This window comes from Capricornis sumatraensis, chromosome 15 (genome assembly GCF_032405125.1).
Source record: "Capricornis sumatraensis isolate serow.1 chromosome 15, serow.2, whole genome shotgun sequence".
Lineage (NCBI taxonomy): Eukaryota > Metazoa > Chordata > Mammalia > Artiodactyla > Bovidae > Capricornis > Capricornis sumatraensis.
Genome location: NC_091083.1, coordinates 16,005,888 through 16,028,193, shown reverse-complemented (window position 1 = coordinate 16,028,193; position 22,306 = coordinate 16,005,888). Strand labels below are relative to the sequence as shown.

At 40.2% G+C, this 22,306-nt stretch overlaps 1 protein-coding gene across 1 annotated transcript in view; it reads right to left on the bottom strand.

Moving 5' to 3' along the window:
• The window catches only part of TAF3 (TATA-box binding protein associated factor 3), a 117,685-nt gene that overhangs the window by 30,882 nt on the left and 64,497 nt on the right, over positions 1 to 22,306 (bottom strand). The window contains exon 3 of the mRNA XM_068987455.1: positions 241 to 2,069. Coding sequence (XP_068843556.1) covers positions 241 to 2,069 — 1,829 coding nt within the window. The remainder of the gene's footprint in view (positions 1 to 240; positions 2,070 to 22,306) is intronic.

The following is a 22,306-nucleotide window of genomic DNA, read 5'->3' as shown; positions in this document are numbered from 1 at the left end:
TCTCAGGCTATGAGTTTCGATCGTTTTCTGGTGTATGCGGGGGCAGGGCAGGGGAGGGGGGAGGCTGATGACAGGTTTATGGGTTTGAGAATTAAAATTAAATTCTGTAAACACATTACAGACCAGCTTCCAGTTCAGCCGTGGGTGATTTACATCCGGAACGTACCGACCGCTGCTGGCCCTACCTGCACTTTCCCCCAGGACAGGGTTCAAACGGGGCCCCGGGGGCAGAGTGCTTACTTTCTCATGCTTGTGTCTCTCCTTCTCCTTCTCCCTCTTCTCTCGCTCGCGCTTCTCTTTCTCCCTCTCCTTTTCCTTCTTCTCTTTCTCCTTTTCCTTCTCTTTCTTTTTCTTCTTCTCCTTTTTGTCCTTCTTCCTCTCTTTCTCCTTGGGCTTCTCCTTCTCCTCAAAGAGCTTCTCGGGGAGCACGGGCGTCAGGGAGGGCAGCACGGCCGTGATGCGCATGGTGGCCGTGGGGCTGAACAGGGGCAGCGCCACGTCCTTGGGGGGCAGGACCAGCGGGGCCGGGACGGCCTTCAGCTTCTCCTCGCGGCCCTTCTCTTTCACTTTCTCTTTGTCCCGCTTCTCTTTGTCCTTTTTGCCCTTTTCTCGGTCTTTTTTCTTGTCTTTGTGCTTCTCCTTTTCCTTCCTCACAATCCCATCTTTCAACCTGGCTTTTGGGTCCACATCTTCGAACTCTTTTATCTTAAACTTGTAGGGATCGGCCTCTTCGTCTTTGAGGAAGTCCTTCCAGGGATACTTGGCTTCCTTGCTGGCCTCCCTGTCTCTCTCCTTCTCCTTCCCTTTCTCCTTCTCTTTGCTTTTCTCCTTGCTTTTGTCCCGGTCCCTCTCCTTATCTCGCTGCTTCTCTTTCTTCTTCATCTTCGTCTTCAGTTCCTTTTTCAACTTCTTTTTGACGTCCAAGGAGGCCGGCGGTTTGGGTTTCTCCTCATACACCTTGTGCGAGGGCTCGGGGGTGGGAGGAGAGACCGAAGGGGAGGAAATGTAAGGGAAGCTGGGGGGCATGCTGGGCGGGGTCCCCATCTTGGCCTTCCGAACCACCTCGTCGATGGATGCGTCCATTGTCCACGAATTGTCCGAACTTGAAGTCCCGCCTGACAGAGGCAGAGGGGTGGACCCGGACTTGGGGAAATTATTGGAGGAGGTGGAGGCTTTGGGGGTAGCAGATTCTGAACCTGAAATTCTCTTAGGGCTGGTAAAAATGTCTCCTTCTGATTCGGACCCAGAAGAGAACTCGAAAGGATCGGGCTCGCGTTCCGCACACGCCCGTGCGATCACAGCATCAATGGAGTCGTCGATGGTCTTGTCGGTGACAACAGCCTTTCTGAGCTGACTCTCACTGTTCAGTCTCCCAGCATCAGGCAGTGTCGGTACCTGTCTCACCTGAACCGTCTCTTTACTGATTCTCTCACTTATTGTGGCTGAAGGAGTCCTGTTGGGTGTGTCAGGTCTGACAGGTACTTGGGGAATGTGAGTCATGACCTTGGGGCTCTTGGGGCTCTTGGGGCTCTTGGAACGTCCAGGAGATTTCTTTTCTTTGGATATGGTTTTTGGAGACCGAATAGGACTTCCGACCATGGCTGGTGACGGGATCATTTTGGGTGATTTCGTCTTCTGTCCTGGAGAACTGGTTTTAGTCTTTGTTTTGGGTGTAAATGACTTTGCTTCCAATGGTTTTGCGGTTGGCATCTGCGATTTTGCCACTGGAGCTAACATTGGCGGCTCCGGTGATGGAGGAGCTGGGTCCGTGCTGTCCTGGGTGTGGACGGGGGACAGCATGGGAGGGATCTTCTGGGGGTTCAGCGAGCTGAGTGGCTCTCGAGCCTCCAGTAACACCACGTCCAGGGTGTCCCCCTTGGCGCTCAGCAGGCGTGGCCGCTTCATCGCGGGCATTTCTTCAGCTTCCGGACTGTCCAGAGGTCTCTTACCCAAGAAGTTCTCATCATTAATAATCTCCTCCTCCTCCAGCTCGTCGTCTTCTTCCAGGGGAACCTGCATGGCTTCTGCTGACGTGCCTCCATCTGTGGGCACCTGCTCTTCTTCTTCTTCTGGGGAAGGAAGAAGAAAGAAGTGTTATTAGCATATATATATCTTAAAAAAATACCCTAAGGGGAAAAAGAAAAACAATGCTTCAAACATGATTTCTAGGAAAGAAAGGAAATTATTGACAGTTGTTAGAGAGTAGAGCAGTTAAGTTTTCTAGGACCTTCCAAACACGCATGCCGTCTTTTGTTTGAGGAATGGCAACCAGCGACAGGAGACACACAAACTGTTTTCCCTTTGAGCAACGTGGCCCTAAATGCAGGATCTGAAGTCTGCTAAAGATTTCTTGCTTGCCCTCTGCTTCCTTAATTCTTTTCCTAACTTGACTAAATTCTGCCTTTCTCTTTTTCTCGTCCTCTTGTGTACATGCACACACACACACACCCTTCTAAAAACCAAGAGATAGGTTAGCATGTAAACTACTAACCTCAGAAATGACAGAAAAGAATACTTTTTAATAGTCCATATGCTACTTCTTCCTCCCGTCTGCTGACTTGAGGACAGCCACTTTGAGAAGTAGTGTGGTGACATGGAAGACACTTGCCTTGGCCTTAGAGATGCGGCGTTTCCACAGGCGTTCAGGCACAGCAGAGCAATGGGCCCGAGGCAGTCTCTCAACCTCCTGGAGGCTGTTTTCTGACCTCTCAACAGGGGCTAATGTTACCTGCCCTGCCAACCTGACCAAGTTGTTGTGGGGTCAGATTCTTTCCTTCTGCACGTATTAACTAAGCATCTACCATGCACGATGATAAAGGCTGAAAGGGCTGCTGGAGGGTCAGGAATAAACCGCCACCTAAAAGACCTGACAGCTCAGCAGAAGACACCATGTAGATGGACCGCATGTAGAAAGTGATCAGGGCCCTAAGACAAAGCCTCACAGCAGCTCAAATGAGAAACAGACTGCCTCCGTGTCAAAGACCTGGGAAAGACCTGAAGAATGAGGTAGTGTTTTGGGTATTTGGAGACTGGGAATGGAGAAGTACAGGATGAAGGAACAGATGACACAGAGATGGAGGGGGCCACAAGGAAATTGTATAAGAACCTCAGAAAGTATTAGAAAAATTTATGATGGCTGCTTACATTTAAGTGAAAAAAATTTTTTTAACATAATGCTTGATTCAAAGTGGGTCTCCACAAGCTAGAGAGGATCATTCCAGTTCTGTCATTTTATTTTTAATGTTTAATTTTCATTTTTTTATTTAAAGTCTCTAATAACTTGTATGCATCTAGAAGCTTTATGTGGTTTAGAGGAATATAAATGAATTACAAAAATACTTGAAAACACAAATATTTTATGCTTAAAGATTTTATAAGAAAGCGTCAATGGTGGCATCAAAATTAATCAAAATGGAAGAGGGCATTTTGCTGGAAGAGAAAGACTTAAGCTTTAATAAGAAGGGGAAAAGTGTGAAAATATTTATAACAGTTTTCTGAATTAGAAACAGATACATAACAGAGAGTGTGACTGCATGCAAGGCATAAAGCATAACAATGAATGAATACCTGTAAAACCGTCACCCCTAGCAGCGCCATCGAGACACCCCTTGGTTACTTTCTGATGGATGCTCTCCCCTCTCCACTCCACCCCATTCCGGGTAACTCCTCTTCTTCTTACTATCCTTCCCTGTTTCCTGTACAGTTTTACTACATTTGTATGCAGTGACTTGTTTTTGAACTTTATATAAGTGGTATCATACTGTAATATCTTTCAGCTTTTTTCCCCCCTAACACTATGTTTCTGGGCATCTCCTGTGTCCATGCAGGTAGCTGTAGTCAGTTCATTTTCACTGTTGTTAAAATGTACCATGATTATTTATCCATTCTCCTGGTACTGAAAGTTCTCCACTTGAGCAAATATATTTTATTTTTAAAATATTAGAATGTGCGAACAAATGAATATAACTGATCTAGCTTATGCTTGTTCAAACGCAGACTTAATTGATGATTCTGCATAATAAGTGTCTGGTTTTCTATTACATGAGTTAGTTTAATTCTGTGGTCTAAGAGTTTGGAATAAGATAAATATGTAATCGCTACTGAATGGTTTATTCTCTGCTATTGCTGCTGCTAAGCCTTCAGTCATGTCTGACTCTGTGCGATCCCAGAGACGGCAGCCCACCAGACTCCCCCATCCCTGGGATTCTCCAGGCAAGAACACTGGAGTGGGTTGCCATTTCCTTCTCCAGTGCATGAAAGTGAAAAGTGAAAGTGAAGTCGCTCAGTCGTGTCCGACTCTTAGCGACCCCATGGACTACAGCCTACCCGCCTTCTCCGCCCATGGGATTTTCCAGGCAAGAGGACTGGAGTGGGGTGCCATTGCCTTCTCCGGTTTATTCTCTACTGTCACCCAAACCCCCTCTTGCAGGTTAATTTCAGCTTGATTACAGGTGAATGGCAATGAAGTACTCATTGTGTGTATGTATATAATGAGCACAATTCACAAAAAATCTTGAAAATACCCTAAAAGTGGTTTTTAGCATTTTCCTATACTTATACATGAAAACAGCTTTATTATAAAATAGCAGATAATTCAGTTAACAGAAGTTTAATATTACAAGATACCTGATCTTTTGACATGTTACTACACAAAGGTATAAAAAATAGTATAAAAAATTTTAGTCACAAATCTTTCTAATTTAACACAAATATAGATACAAGAACAGAAGCTGTGCTCCAAAGTCAAACAGGTGATGTTACTTGATATGAGAAGTATTTTAAAGATTTTTTTATTTCCAGAGAACTAAGAACTCACTTTCTACTGTTTAAAAATGTTTAAACTAGAGGGAAAGACTCTTCCATATCCATGTGACAAACAAATATTGGGGGGGGAAAAATAGTTCGAGGAAAACTACTGTGACATTTCAAATAAGTTCTTTTTGACTTCTCAGTGCTTCAGGTCCTTGATCCAGAAGATGGGGACACCCTAGTATTGCTTATCTTGTGAGGACAGTGAAAAGTAATTGCTAATGAGAGTTGGTTAAGTATTCAAACCACTAAATAATAACAATGAACAATAATAGAGATATACCTTTTAAAATTGACTTTATAATCCTTTTTGAGAAGATTTAAAAAAAAAAAAACACCCAACCCTCCTCACTATAATCTCTCTAAGACCACATAACAGGGCAAGTCCGGAGCTAGCATCTACAGGTTAAGTGTACAATCACTGCAGTCATCTGCCCTGATAACTCTATCCTGCAGTGAGAGCGGTCTGGAGCTGTTGGGGAGACTCTGGAAGGATAACAGAAATTTTACTCAAGGAGGCTAGTTCTGCGGAAGTGTTACGGTCATGCTGCCAAAGGTAGGGTTAGGAATTATTTACAAAACTGGTGTTTCCCTTCCTGCTTATGCTAAGATTTGGCTAAAGGTAACAATGATGACTTTTGATCTGATTATTCTTTGTGAGAGGGTTTACTCAAAATGCTGATATGTGTTATAATTGACTACTAGCACTGTCATTCATCAAAGACTACCATAAATTATGATGTATACACTTCTAAGAGGGAAAAAAGGCCATTAAAAAAAAAAAGACATACGAAGAACAACATGGAAACCAGGGTAGGAACCCGTATTTTTTTCTTTAATGTTAAATTACTGGGAGAGATTCATGTCTACTCTTACTCTTCATATAAATTCACTAAAATGTGTGAACACTATAATCCAATCTAAGTAAAAATCTGACATGTTAAGAAGTAACTTCCCATTCTGTCAAACGTTGTCCATATATAACAATACTTTTTCACTTGTCAAAAAGGGAACACTAGGCCATATATGAATGATTCAGCACAAATTTATCTGCACAGTCAGAAATACCATTTAAAATATATTTAATTGGTAGCAGACTATTACAACATGCAGAAAAAGGTGGACTTAGAGATAATCTCTCTTTAAACAATCAATGATCTCAAGTCAACATTTGATTGTGAAAATTTTTCAACTTGAAATAATTTCAAACTGATAGAAAAGTTCTAAGTGCTACAAATTACTCACAAATAGCTTATACCCATATTTACCAAATCAATATTTTGCTAATGCAGAACAATTGTCAGATTATTTTAATGATATGCAAGAAAACAGATGGATCTATATTGATGTCCATTGTTTTAAAAATTCCACAGATATTAAGAGGAGTCGGGGAGACACTACAAACGCCACTCCCACTCCCTTCACTGACGACACAAATAAATAACCCACACTTCCTACATTTCCCAGGGGAGTGACGAGCAAAACATGCCTCTCCACCAAACTCCTCTGCATCTCCTTCTGCTCTAACACTTGCAAAGGTACCCGCTCCCCAGCTGGCTCAGTGGTAAAGAACCCGCCTGCCGATGCAGGAGACCAGGGTTCAGTCCCTGGTTTGGGAAGGTGCCCTGGAGTAGTGGATGGTTACCCACTTTCAGTATGCTTGCCTGGGAAATTCCACGGACAGAGGAGGCTGGCAGGCTACAGTCCACAGAATCACAAGAGCCTGACCCAACTGAATGACTAACACACTTCTAAGTTATTAAAAATATTGATTCAGAATATCTTTTTTTTAAAAAGAAAAATCTTTTAAACCAGAATAATAAATGCCTTTAAAGAAATACTATAATCTTAAAAGATGATGGATGTTAGGAAATTGTTTGCATGGGCATGAAAGGTTTTTATCTCATTAACTATCAAAATATACTTGTACTTCTGAACTTTATAAGGACAATAAAATGCTAGCTGTACATCTCACCAAAAACTAAATGTACCTAAAACTAGACTTCTTGTAATTTTTCAGAAACGTACATGCAGAAATTAATTTCTAGCAATAATGACACAAACTTTCCCACTGTCTAATTAGATTATGCATACTGTTTTCATAATAGATATGAAAAGATTTAAAATGGACGCTTTTCAGAAAACATCTTTCTATATATTATGTTTATTACAACCAGTTGGGGTGACTCAAAACTACTTACATTCAGTCATCCACTCCTTACTCATCACTCATTTATTCGTTCACCTTCCAAGTGCCTTGTAAACACCAGTAGAGCGAGCACCACGTTAGGTCCTAGGAACACACAGTCAAATGGGACATGACTTCCCGTCCTGAAGAAGCCACCACATGGTGCGGCCATCGACTCAAGTGCCGTGGCAGGCACTGGCATACGGTACACAAGCTGTCACATCCAGGGACGTGGGAACAGAAACCCCAAGGTAACCAGAGAGGAAGCTCGACGGAAACTGCCCCTGGGGCCTGTTTCCAGAGCCACAACTTGACCTAGCACAGCCCACTGACTTTCTCAGACCTGAGTCTCCCCATCTGCAAAATATGAGATTGACATCTGACTCCTGCTTCGAAGAACTGAAGATTTCTAATATTAGGGCCATCTCCACGTGCAGGGGGGTGCTCTACAGGGCAGGACAGAGCCCTTTCTGGCCCTAAATATCTCTATGATCACATGCCTCAGAGCTTGGCCTTCTGACCACTTGATTCATGTCTTAGATAAGGGCTTTATTTTTAAAAATGCTGCTGCCAGAATATTTTTAAGACTGTAAACCTGACAAATGATTGAGTCTATCCTACTTTTTGAGGTAAGGAGACTCTGAGTAAGTGAAACTTCAGTGAAGCAATTTGACGGAATGCTGAGGATGGAGAGGGTCTGGTACCCCGGGTGTTCTGAGGAGGGCCAGGCTCTAGCGGGATGCTATGGGGCGAGGACAAAGGCCTTGGGCAGCTGGAGAATGACAGGCAGACACGGGACACCTTGGAAATGCAGGAAGAGCAGCAGCATTAAAACCACCCAGGCCAGCCAACATTTTTTCTCTTAGTTCCAAATGAGGCCAAAAAAATTTTTTGCATCCCATCTGTCTCTTCATAAGATACTTTAAAAATTGTCCTGTCTATAATGTGACTGAAATTAGACCCTTTAAAACACAGCTCAACATGTATGAGTGGATAGGTATTTTCAAAACCAAGCTATTGACCTGAAAAAGAAATGAAATTACTAGCAAAGACAAGACAATTAGGCCGTGACAATTCATACAGTACAACCAATCAATAACACAATAAATTAATAGCAGAGTGAAGCTGATGCATTACAAATACCTATATATACACTGACCTGCAGAAAAGCACTTTTTTCACTAACATTTGGCACAATAAAAAACTAAAATGCTATATAAGCAGGCCAGCCTGAAATGACACCTGGTATTATAAATGGCCTAATCTATATGTTAATAGTGTTGTATCACATAACTGCAGCGAGGCCAAGATAACAGTATGACTTTGGGGTTTCTATGGCTACACCCTGGGCAAGCGCGCCTAAGAGGGCTGGCTGCTGACACCACACGGGCGCTCTGAGTGCTTCTTCTGGGTTATTTATGATATGATTTATGATAACGACAACATCTCCTATTTTCTCTCCTCCTCAGATACAATAAATTGCTATCGTTAATCACCCTTCTTGGTGCAACTATGATTACAACAGCATAATAGGGCCTAGCTATGGCAATATTGTGGATTTTTCTTTTTTTTGAAAGAAATAAATACAAGGAGATCTCTTCAGACAACGTCAATATCTCTAATATTTTAATCATCTGCCTTTAAGTCTTTCAGAATAAATTCTACTACAACTAAGATTCCATATCCCAAGATGTAAGCCTTTCGTGCAGATCAAATCCAAGATCGAGCCCCGCACATTCACAAGTCACTCCCACCAGGACACGTTTATACTCACAACAGTAAGACTATGCACAGGGTATGGAATCCTTTCCGAGACAGATGACAGCAGTTGTTGCTCTCCTGTAGCAATGAGGCTAATCTTACTGCTGATTCTCCATCCCCAGAGCTAGCCAAACAAGGCAAATCAGCTAGTGGTCTATCAGAAGGGAAGACAGAGACTAGAATCTCTGCCATCATGCAGACGTGTGTGACTTGCCTTTGCCCACCACTGCTGGTGTGGTTGCTTAGTCTTTCTGAATTTCTTTTCCTTTCTTGCCCACTCCATGCAACAGTCAGCACTGCCTCTTTGGCTTCTGAGTATCAGAGGGACCCCTTCCTCCCTGCCCCAATGCCCTTTCTATGGCTGACTCTGGGTCTCGCCAGGATGTGGAGCCTACTTGATCTGGATGGCTGCGTGACTTGCTCTGGCTGATGAATCAGTGTTGGCAACAGTGACGCAAGTGGAGGACTGAAAACCACTTGCAGATTGGGGCTTGCCCTCCTGCTGCTCCTGGGAGACCTGCAAACCCCTAGTGCGAATGAGCCTGGGTTAGACTCTGGGAGTTGAGAAACACATCGCTCAGAGCCCCGGTCACACCTGTCAGACATACAAGGGAGGCCATCAATCACCAGCTGATGGCAAAAGTACATCCATGCCCAGCAGAAGAACCGCACTGCTGAGCCAACCCCAAATACCAACTCGCAGGATTATGAGTGAGTAAACAGTTGTAATTTCAAGCCACTAGTCTCTGAGGTAGCTTCCCACTTAGCAACACGTTAACTATGTGTTCACACGAACAGTAGATCTGTGTGATCTGTGGTGGTTATGTTCTACAAAGGGGCTGCAAATACTAAATTAGTGAAAACTGAACTGCTCTTCCCAGAGGAAATACAAGGCTAGGTTCCTCAGAGGCTCTGGTCACACTTCTGACAGCAGATCAATACATAATCTTGTTTCATGTGTGTTTCTGTCTGAAGGCATCTCATTTAATATAGATGTGGGTTCACTCACAGCGAGCTCACTGCCGATGGCTCTGTAACCACGACTGCATGGAGCTGCTCTGTTCTCACCATGTAGCGCAGCACAGCCCTCTTGCATTTGGGAACGCCAGCCAGCATCCTGCCTGGGGGCCACTTTGGAGAGCAGAGTCACCAACAACAAGCCAAAAATGCGAGAAGCATGGCAACAAATACACTGAGAAAGCACGCCTGTCGACAGTCTGAGCTGAAACAAGAAGGCAGGGTGTTGCCATGTGGGACTCAGTTAGAAACATGCACAGCCCAATGTCCTGCCAGCCCATGCACCTGCCCACAAACGACCAGAAAACAGTGGTGGTGGAGGGGAAAGCGGGAGGGCAGGAGGGTAAGGAGAGTGTCGCAAGGTAAAGGCCATTTCCTGCCTTCCTTCCTTCACCCAGCAAATGTTTACTGTGATCAATACACAGCAGGCCACACGAACCCAAGTAAACAAAAGACAAGGTTTCCCTCCCCGGAGACTTTACATGTCGGTAGAGTGGACAGGCAACTAACACGTGTAAACAATATTTCATAGTGATTAAGTGCTCAGAAGTTCATAAAATAGGGTCACATGTCTGCGGAGGGAAAGGGCTATTTTAGACAGAACATTCACTGAGGAAGTGACATATTGGCTGAGACCAGATTCCTGAGAAAATAACAGTTTTCTAGCCCACTCGGGGGAAAAATGCTAAAGGACTAGTTAGATTTAACACAACCACACTCAATAGAAAATCACTTATTATATGAAATTACACACATGTAAAAAGTCACTGAGCTTGCATGTCAGCGCTGCTTTCCCAGTTTACATGGTGAAGCAAACAGACACGTGCCAGAGGCCAATGTACTTAAAGAAACCGGATCAAGAAAGGATCTTTATCCCTGGGATGATACCTCATTCTGTTTTGCACAGTTTGCTACCATAAAAATAAAGTAAAAGATAACAACTACATTTAAGTAGTTGATGATTGACGCTATGCTTTTACATTGCACAGGTTTCTAGGGAGGGAGTATACATGCTTTTAACCAAACCTTTATTCTAATGCAGGGTTGTCCCTGTGCTCTAAATGACCTTGACAAAATTCTGGAAGAAATATCCCAAGACCTGGGGCTCTGAAGCTATTTTAGAATTAGCTCTGAATAATTGTCCCACAATATGAGTTTCTTGATTAATTGCTTCAGATAAGGTCTCCTTTTCGTCGCTGGCCTCCAGTGGCTCCCTCTAGTTCCCATAATCACTTCTGTCTCATTCTTCTGAACCCTGGAAGGCCAAGAGAAAAATCAGAGATACACCAATTCCATTACTCGAGGATTAGCTAAGAGATAACCCTTTGTATTCCATTACTGACCATTATTTGAGTAATTATGCAGTAACTACCATGCGTCTGAAAGATGCACTAATTGTTTTCTGAGGCTCACTGCTGCTCTGCACCAGACAAATCGTGAATGCCATGTTCTTTAACCCCACAAATCTACATTTGGGTCACAGGAGAAAAATGGCTAGTAACTTGGACTGGATTTCCTTTTTCTTGGATTTCTTTTGCTACCTGAAAAAGAAAAGCTGAAACAACAACAATTAGTCTGCTGAAGGTCTTACTGACTAAATAGAAAATTAGGACTCTATTTTTGACCAGATTTCTGTCTTGCAAGAGTCAGATTTCTGTATAATTTAGACAGAAAATTGGCAGGGGATGGCTGTTCCATCTAATTTCAGCAAAATTAGTATTCAGCCACCTGAATTTTTGGCAGTAGTCCAGCATATTTATCCAAAGCAATAAGTAGACAGAAAATAAAAAGAAAATTAACAATCATGCCTAAATAAGTTAGTTTCTCTCTTTACCTCTGTTTTCTCTCACACACACCAACATTAAAAAAAAAAGTGGATAACTTTAAAAGCATATTTCATGAATGGATTCACAGTCTTGTGTTCTCTAGTTAGTATCAAATGCAGACAGAACAAGAAAATCCACCCAATTTTTAAAGTACAAAAAACCCGAGGATGGTCAACAGACTCAAACATAGTCTACAAAGGAGGAATGTGTCTTTTTTCATTGATTATCCTCCATCAGTTATGTCAGCTCTTGATTACCCTTACTAACAGATGGGAATGAGAGAGACAGTGATTCCAAATTCACTAGAAACTGCTTTGGAATGCATCCTGAAGAAAGCGGAAAACCCAAAGAGCTGTTTGCTTACCTTTCGTTTCTTCTAGAACTCTAGTAGGCACCAGGAAAACAAACAAACAAAAAACCCAAGAGGCACAAATCATGCTTCTGATTTACCAAGCACCTACCATCTGCAAGCTTTGAGCTCAGAGAAAACTGGAAAGTGTCTAAGTTTGGCAGCAAAAAGGGAGCTTCCATTCACCAGTCTGCTGAGCACCTACCATACACTGGGCACCAGGTGCTAAGGACTGAAGTAAAAGACCTTCCAAATGCTCACCTATGGGAAAGTTACAAGTTGAGAAACACACGTATCATTTAAAATAAGACAACTTGCAACAATAAAAAATAAGCAGCGTGCCAAGGCTCTCAGAAACAAACAGCAAGAGCAGCACCGCCCAACAGAAAGTAAATGTGAGCGAATCAGGGGGAAGAGGTCTGCTTCGGGCAGCAGCCCCGGAGGCTGCAGCCGGTGAGCCGGCGCTGAGAAGAGCTGCCTACCAGCCCCACCTCTGCCACCTCCTACTCTCTCCATCTCTCTGAGGCCATCAGAGAGTTACTTGCAAGCCTGTACTTGTCAGATTGCGATCCAGAAGAAGAACCAGGAGGCGAGCCTGACATTTGGTTTTTGGCTCCAGGAGCCTAGAAAAGCCACAGTCCAGAGCCTGGGCACAGTACTTAGCAGGCTCATGGGTCAAAAAGAACAAAACCTAACTGACACATGGTCTCAGCAGAACCCCAAGAGCCACTGTGTTGAGAACAGACTTGGTGGGGATGGGGGGAATCAGGGGCACAGAGAAAACCTGGGTGGCAATCGTGGTGGCCCAGGGGTCGGGGAATGACTGGGGCCTGAGTCAGGTGATGGAGACCATGACCGGTGGTCACAGTCCTGTTGAGAGAAGAAGATTCTAGAAGTGTCTTTTGAGGGGGCAGCAAACGGAAGGGGGTGCTTAATGTTTCTAAATATTTTCAGTTAGCTGCCAGGATTTGAGAATCCAGAAATGCCAAGAAAATAAAAACCTAAAGATCTCAATGTTCTGCCTTTCCCAAAACATCAGATTTAGAGCCCTACAGCCTCATCCCCATGAGGCTATAACCCACTATAACCTCACCCCCATGGGGCCACTTCACGGTCACCATATCCCCAGCTCCTCGAGGGATCTCCACCTGCAGCCCCCACTGGGAAGCCTGGAACAGACTGGCCCCCAAGACAGTCTCTGCTGGCATAACCTAGGACTTGGTTAGAATCCTTGAAGTTTTCTCTAGAACCTGGTTTATCTAAAGAAAGACAAAGCTTAGGGTTTATAGGCACATCAACATGAATATCCTGTTCACATCAACACGGTCCTGTTATCATACAAACACATAAATACAACATACCCCTGAACTCCCAGAGATGAGTCTTATAAATATGCCAATGAAATCCAATTAAAGCAAATGGATTAAAAATATATTTGATAATAAAATGTTTACCTTAAAGTATCTCTTCAGATAAGTAATATTTGTTGACTCACTGTATATGGGAAATCCTACAGAGAACTATAAAAGGCAATGTATGTATCACCATGGATGTCTGAGGCCGACTCCTTTTCTCTCTCAAAGGGATTTCTTCCAAAACAGAATTATGAATTATAAGAACATAATAATAGAACTTAATAAAAATGTCAACCTGCCACCTTTTGAAATATAACTGAAGAGGAGTCATACGACACAACCCCATTTGTGAAGAAACTGACCTCAGAACAAATGTTCGAGACTCCTTGAAGTTATACTCAGTGTGACACTTTTGGGGGAAGTGACAAGATGTAATTGAAATGGACCTATTAAAAACAAAAAAAGTTCTAAAGTTAAATGTTATTTAAGAAAGCAGGAACACAGTGCTACGTTCCTCATATACTCTTGTCCTTCTTCACTCCTTACAAATACGTTCACAATCCTCCTCGATCACGAAACACCCAAGATCTCAAAAACTCAGACAACAGGCATTTTCCAGCCCCAAGAAATTCAGTCAAGCAGAGAAGACACACAAGAAAAAGAGAGCTCAGGGAAGCTAGGGAACCATAAGAGTACAGAAGAGGGTGCTCAGTCCTTTGTTAAATCGGTCCAAAAAAGGAGTTTTCCCCTGATTATTCCAGTTCACCACTTATTTACTCTTCAACTCTTTCCTAAGTGCCCTAACCACTTGCCTGAAATGCCCTTCGCTGGTTCCTTGTAACTTCCTCACCTCTCACTACAAAGACTCCTCTTCCTGCCCGCCCTCTAGATGAGTAAAGGCTGATCACACTTCCTTTTTCCTGAAATTCTCTTTTGTTATATTCAGTTCAACTTCAGTTTAACAAATACTAATTTATACCTGGCAGCCTCTTTGAGAAGGTGGGGACGATCTGGTAATCTCTCTGTATCTTGTACCTCGAACTGCCCGTGAAGGCTTGTTAACAAAGGAAATAAGTATCCAGTGTCAGTACTTGCTGCCTGAGGGTCTAGGATCAGTTGGCAAAATTAAACTGCAGGATGTATAATGTTGTCATCATCTAAGATTTGAAAACATGGGCTCTTAATCTTCCATTTTGAAGACTTCAAGTTATAATTACCATCTTATATTTTAGAACCACCATGATAATCCATGTTCTGTTTATTTATAAAGTCTTCTTGTAATTAGAAATGAGAAATAACTGAGGGTGTGCTCTGATGGTCTATGAGAACTTAGCTTGGGAGCTGAAATTCCCTGGACCCAAGTCCACAGTGAATCACAATTTCAAGTATCCACGGAAGGTCTCTCCCAGGGTGAGAAAGGGGACTCTGTCGTAAATGAACTTTACAGTCAACAGAAACATAAACAGCATAGTGATTAAGAACAGAATTCTTCGGGTTCGAGGCCTAAGTCTGCCACGGATTAGCAGCAGCACCTGACTTCTTCATGCTCTGGTACATCATCAGTAAAGTGGGAATGATAATAAAACCAACTATGAGTTACTGAGAGCAGCAAAATAAATGAGACAATGCATGATACATAATAAATGCTCGATATATTTTAACTTACATGAGTTACTAGGTGAATTAATCAAGCATAACACCTAAATTTAAAAAAAAAAAGAAAAGAAAAAAACCAAAAACCACCAGAAGAGCCAGGCGATGCTACTGTTAATATGAGCTGGTGATGGACACATCAGGTTCTCCATGTTATTAAGACATCTGTAGTGCTACCACGGGTTTGGTAGACACAGTTCTGGAAAGGGAAAGTTGTGGGATTTCTAAAGATAAAGACCTCTTTCCCCAGCAGAGATATTAACATATTACATGTGCTGCAAAAATACAACTCCCATATTTTCCCATGTTAATTGTACAGTATTAAGAAAATGGATATCGGCATTATGCACATTTATTGTATTACTAACTATAAAATTAATTATTCAAAATTACTTTTCTAGACAAACTTTGTTTCTTAGGGAATACATGACCTTCACAACCCATTCACTGATGGTCAAGAATCAGTTACACATAATTCAAGGAGGTATATATTTGTCCATTTTTTTCCTTTTCTACCTACTGACTCCTATCTAAAAATCCTGCCTATGTAACTGTTAGCCTTTTAGGATTTCTCTTAAACTATACACTTTATATTTACACAGAAATTTAATTTCTTACTTGGGTTTATCATGTTGGGTGATATTTTTACATTGGGTTTATTCTCCCTTTTCTTGTCTTTTTTTTTTTTTTTTGGCATCTTATTATTTTAGACCACTATGAAATTAAGCCCAACTCTTAAATGAATATAAACAGTATTTTATACTCTTATTTATTGCTAATGTATTGTTTAAATAATATAGGCTTATTATTTCAGAAAAGTAGAAAACACAGATAAGCAATGTGGAACATCAAAACAAAACAAAGCAAAACAAAATGCCACACATAATCCTAAATCCCAGAGGAACCACTTCCTCATGCTCGTCTTAATTCACAGCCATCCTTAACTGGAAAGGACTGAATTGATAACAATAATAGAGACTGCGGAAGAATGTGATCAAAAATAGAGAAGAAATTTACATCTCTCAATTAATGAAAATGAAGAGATTCTTGTAGTTCTAGTTACAGGAAGACCTGTCTCAATAGAAAACATTTTCCAATCAATAAGAGATTGTGGAAGAACGTGGTCAAAACAGAGAAAAAAATTTACATCTCTCAATTAATGAAAATGAAGACATTTCTGTAGTTCTAGTTACAGGAAGACCTGCTGCTGCTGCTGCTGCTAAGTTGCTTCAGTCATGTCCGACTCTGTGTAATCCCATAGACAGCAGCCCACCAGGCTCCCCGTCCCTTGGATTCTATCTTGGTATAAAACATTTTCTAATGTTTAGAAATTTAATTCCTTCTGAGTGGAATAAAATGCAGAAAGAGAAAAATCTGAAAGGCAAAAAAAAAAAAAAAGCCTCCCTTAACTATGCATTGCTGAACAAATGTAGTTTTATTACATTAAATTCAAGTTTATGAGAATTTTGCTTATGGTTACTAAAGACTGCTTATGATAACTAAACGTTGCAAACAGTGCAAACAAATGGGAAACTCTAAAAAACAATTCTCCTTTGGAGATGAAAATGTTATCATAAGCACACGCCTTCAACTACATGGTGTAACCTATTTTATGCCTACTTCTCTAGAGGTCAAGCATCCAAAAGAAAGAAAGAAAGAAAGAAAGAAAAATCCTGATTTTCTAGATTTTTCAAACAGTTCTATGAAACTGAAAACAAAAGCTACTAAATAATAACTACCTGCCAAAAAAGATCATTTGCATTTCCTGGTAAGAGAAAGGGAGCCAGTCTTGGGCTATTACCCAGATAACTGTGGGTACACAGGTCTACAAAATCCATTAGAATATTAGTTTTTATCTGTTCTAAGTCGCAGTTATTAACACAAAGGCAGTCCCACAAGCTGTGCTTGCCCACATAGGAATTACACCAATTATTTATTCATAATGACATCCTTGAGTCAGCAGGTGAAGTATGTTTGGATGGAGTACTCCAGTATTAAGAAATTAATACAATGCATAATACAATTTGGAAATGTCCATGATGCATTATAATGGCATTTCTGACACAAAAGTAAGATTTCATGGAAAATCCATTCATGGAACCCCACACCCCAATACGTAAGATTCAGGTCAAGGGTAATTCTGTTGTGTATAACTATTTTAATTAGCTCATTTGACTGCTACTGAGTGCTTCCTGTACCTTGGGCTGGCACTGTTCTAGGTGTTGGGGACCCTGTGAAGAAGTCAAGGACACATGTGGAGTCTTGACTGGCCAGGGACCCACAGGGTCACACACAGGAGGAGACGTGAACTTCTCTGTTCAACTTTGAGGGCAGAACACAATTCCTCTAAAGATCAATAAAGAACTACAATTCTTGGCAATTAATAATACATTTAAGAAGTAAAAATGAATCAACATAAGAGGTGCTTTACCCCAAGGCTCACAGGAAGCTTGCTGCGTTGCCAATATTAGTTCACACCTCAGTGGTCTCCTCGGGGGTACAACTGGGTGCCCTATACATTCAAACAAGTTAATTTTGAAAAAATTATTTATCTAGTTTGAGTGAAACAGTAGTAAGACAAGCAGCAGGGAACTAAGTCGACAGGATTACTCAAAAAGCAGACTCTCCTTTTCAGTGGGATTTGGACATACTCGTGTCCTTTGATAGAATGAAACTAACGAGACAGCTAGGAAACTGGGATTTCTCCTCAAAGTTTTAGTTCTGATTTCCCTCCTCTCCACCCTTTGCCCCCCAAAAGAATAGACAGTGCACTGGGGTACAAGGTTATGGGTGTTTTTCTTCTATACTTTCCAATCTTTCTTTAATGCTGTGCATTTTCAAAAAGAAAAAAATAACCTGAATAGATTTCTAAAGAATACTTCATTGCTTACAGGGTCACCACCAAGAGAGTACACTCCTCAGTTGTACCAAAACAAATGACTTTGGTGTTGAAAAAGGTTAACGAGAAAGGAAGTAGACATAGTCCCATGAAGCTGTGTGAATGACCCACACGCCTGACTTCTATGTTTGTTATGGTTTGATAGGCAGGTCAGTGGGCTTAACGACCAAGGCTAGAAGGGAATTTCAAATTCCTGAATGATAAACGAAGCACAGACACTAGGGCAGACCAGTTTCCTGATAGGATAAAGTGCGTAAGACTGCTTGGATGTACTTTAAAATCAGAACATGCTAGCAGAAAAATCTTCAGTGTTTTTATACCAATATATTTTCTCATCAAGTCAGCACAAAATGCAACAAACTTCATGTACAAGAAAACCAGCTTTGGCTTCTCCATCCCTCCTCGCCTCTCAAACACCCTTGCACGAAGTACAAAATAGTAATTAATAAACGCTAAGCATGAGCTACTCAAACTTCCTCACACTGACAGAGAAAGGAATATTTAGAATAAAATTATAGCTAAATATTGTGAACTACATAGTTTAACTGTCCTAGTTTTAATGTTTCTATCAAATTTCATAAACTTCAAGTATGAAATATACTTTATACCTTGGAGTGGTCCTTTATTTTTAAAATGAAAATAAACAGTTTGTTATCACATCACATCAAATGTCAACTTTATAGATTTCTTGTTTGAGATATCTAACCTTGGCTTTTGTATAAAGAACCAATCACATGTGCAAAAATTTAATTCTCCTCCCAATTATTCAAATACAATGAACTATCAACTATAGTAGTATTTGTATAGTGAATCCAAAAAACTGGGGAAGAGGGTCCACATTTTATTTATATTTAAAGTAGGAAGGTATTCCTTAAAAATATATATTATCATGCATCAACTACTGTATTTAATTCAAGATGAACATTAAGTCAACAAGGGACTAATGTGACAACTAGAGGTGGAAGGAAAAAGACAAGATTTGTTTTTACTACAGAGAAAACACAGTAATACTAATACCAAAAATAAGAAGAAAGAAGAAAATAATGAATGAAGCTCATTCAGACTGCTTTAAACATACAGATGTGGTAAACACGAGAAAAATTAAATTAGTTTCCATGCAAGTAATATTACAGATTACAGTAATAAACAAAGCCCTCCTCCAAAGTACACAGGAGTCCATTTTCATGACATACACACACAGAACCCATGACAAAGAGGTTAATAAACAGACACATAAACCATATATTATTACTTAAGATGGGACACAATGCAATTTTCAATTACATCTGATACTCTGCTCTTGTAGACTCTTTATTTTGGTTCATACAGCGTGAATCAAGGATATAAAATGTCAGCCTTCAACCTGAACTGTCTTGCTGTTGGAGATTTCTGTCATAATCATAATAGGATTTAGACAAAGGCGCTCATTTTAATGATTTGGGTTTACTCACCTAGAAAGAAAAAACTTTTAATAAAGGTAGTATGAGGAAATAACTGTTGGATAGGCTGACCAGAAATCTTATATGGAAGATTTACACATATTAAAAGAACCTAATGTTACTAAGTGGTTTAAATGTATATGCTAGGAGATACAAGTTTCCTAATAAACCTATTATTTATGACAGAACAATACACTGCTCCAATTAGGAATTTTAATCTCCTTTTGTTTTCTCTCAAGTGATATATGGGTGAGATAAAATGAACTGGTTTCCTAATGTTTCAAGGAGTAGTAGTATTACTCCGGAATACTGCTTTAAAATAGAGCTTTCCTTATGTACCAGTATATAAAACTGGCAGCTGTTTGGTCACTAGGCCATGTTCGACTCTGCGACCCCATGGACTGCAGCACACCAGCCTTCCCTGTCCTTCACTATGGACAGTAAGTAATCAAAACAGACACTGAAACAGGAATAACTAAGTAATAAACCACGATCAGGGGATTGCTAGTCATCTGGTTTAAAAAGCGATTATTTAAGTGAGGATAGAGAACAATTGCTTTGAATCAACAAGTCTCACTTGCCTGGCACAGTCATTATCTCAGTTATGTTGTACTTTTATCCAAAAAGGACTTGACATAAAAGCACCAAGCCAGCTATTACTAACTACTACACTGTTATTTTAATGGTGATTTGCATATTATATTATTTTAAATTGGACACTGAGGCATCTGTTTGATATCTGGAATACTACTTGATTATCATCTACGGTCTCCTAAAGAGAAGAGACATATGGAGAAATTAAGGGATGAGATTAAATAGTACAATTATCACACTTGAAAAATTGTACAAGTTTAAAACTCACAAATCGGTCCTCACTTGATTCCAGAAAAAGCAGTAAATATATCCACCATAATGGGAGCCCAATTCAAATCTAGGCCAAAACCATTCACCAATAACTTTAGTTCAATGACAGTATATTTAATAAGCAGAACAAAAATTCAAGCAGGAAGAAGTATCAATACTCAATTATAGCCTGGAGAAATCTGACAAGGTTCCAGGGACAAATATTCCTTATATAAATTCCTTTTGAGTTTGAATGAAGAGTTGAACTTACTAAGTAAACAGATCACTATTTTTAAAGAGAAAAATAAAACATATGAACACAAATATATTTCAACATAGGCTTGACGAAAATTTGACTGTGATTTTCTGGGAGATGGAAAATTATACCTTATACAGTTCATTACATCTATCACCTGGCATGAGATCTTTAAATGTTTCTGGATTTAAGAGAAGCATGGTCTTTGCTCAGCTCTGGCATTTCAGTTCTTGATCCATAGGATAATGTCCAAATTAGAAAATAAAAATCACTTTCAAAAAACAGAAAATTTCTCTGTCATTTAAACTTCTAAAATATTCAACTAACAATAGTATTGGCCATAGAGCTGAAAACTCAAGATGTTTTCATCTTGAAATGTAAACTTACAAAAAAAAAGAAAAAAAGAACTATGAAACCTGAAATCTTCTTGGTAGTAAGTTTCCAAGCTTTGACGGCAAGCCACAGTAAAAAATATTCTACATCTTCACAATTATACACACACATCTATGTATAAGTACAGCAAAAGTGTCGTGAGACAATATTTGCCCTCACTCTGGGTGCAGAATTCTATAAAAAAATTTAATGCGTTTTCAACCCACTAAACTGACTTAACAATCATTTATGAGTCATGACCTGAAGCTGGAAAAACTGCTCAGTTCGTCTCAGAAAGGTTTTTTAAAAGGGGGGAGGTGTCTAAGGGAATTGATGTAGGTTTTAGCTTTGAACAGAATATTTTGGATAAGTAACAGAATACTAAGTAGGAATTTTTAAAGGTAGTAGGGCAGTAACCTCAAGCGCGGTAGTCTGAATACTCTTAACTTTTAGCAACTAAATAATGTGGGAAGGATAGAAAAACTACCTTATAAATAAAACTACACTTACTGTCCTGCTTCAGTAAGGTATGTCTTTTATTAGATTTCCAAGAGGAATAGTGTGCACTACTAACAAGACCAAGAAAGAATGAAGAAATGCACAATGTCCAAGATAGCGTCTGACCTAAAAAAGAGCTCCTGAGAATTATCTGGGGATTCCAACTTCCCTCAAACAGAATACCACTAATATCCTCCAGATTGTCTGGCCCAAGCCCTTGCCATCTCAAGAAAATGTTTACATTACAGCTGGGTTCAAATGCAAGGTCAGTTAGCTTTAAGATTTGGGAAACCACCAAGAGCTTTTTAGCTACAGTATAAATCACTGCTAACAAAATTATTAAGTTTCTAAATTGACAAAAACAGTTGCACTCTAATTCAGTGCCACCATGTTTCCTTAAAATATATGGCGAAAAGATAAGCTTTATTTCAAAAATGTTTTACCTGCAAAGCAAAAGGCTTTTCAGGTTGAGCCATATTATGCTAAAGAAGGACAACAATTAACCGTGATTTTTATCTCCCTTCTGCCTTCAAAAACGCCAGTTTATGTCAAGTAAACAAGATAAGGCATTTATATTGTACAAATGCAGACTTGTTCTTTAGAAATTGTTTCTGTGAATAATACAGAGTAGACACCAGGAGATTATTTTCTATTTCATTATATGCTACACAAAAATCAATATGACTTTATTGGGGATAAGATGGCTAGGAATGCATTTTATCATTTATATCTCAGAACAAAATGGACAACATGAAAACCTCAACATTGTAAACAGAGATTGGGATCATGCAATTCCCACAGCATTCATCTGGTGGGGGAGCAAATCCAACAAATGACCCAAGTATTACATAGATATATATGTGTGTATGTGTGTATATATATATGAATATAAGCATATACATGATTTAAATATGTATATATATTTAGGATAACTTAATAAATGAACCAACCATCAAGTACAAGCAAGCACTAGCAATGCTTAAAATGCCTTTCTCTGTACACGTAGGGGAAATGTCATGCAGCACTGCTCTAACTCCAAAC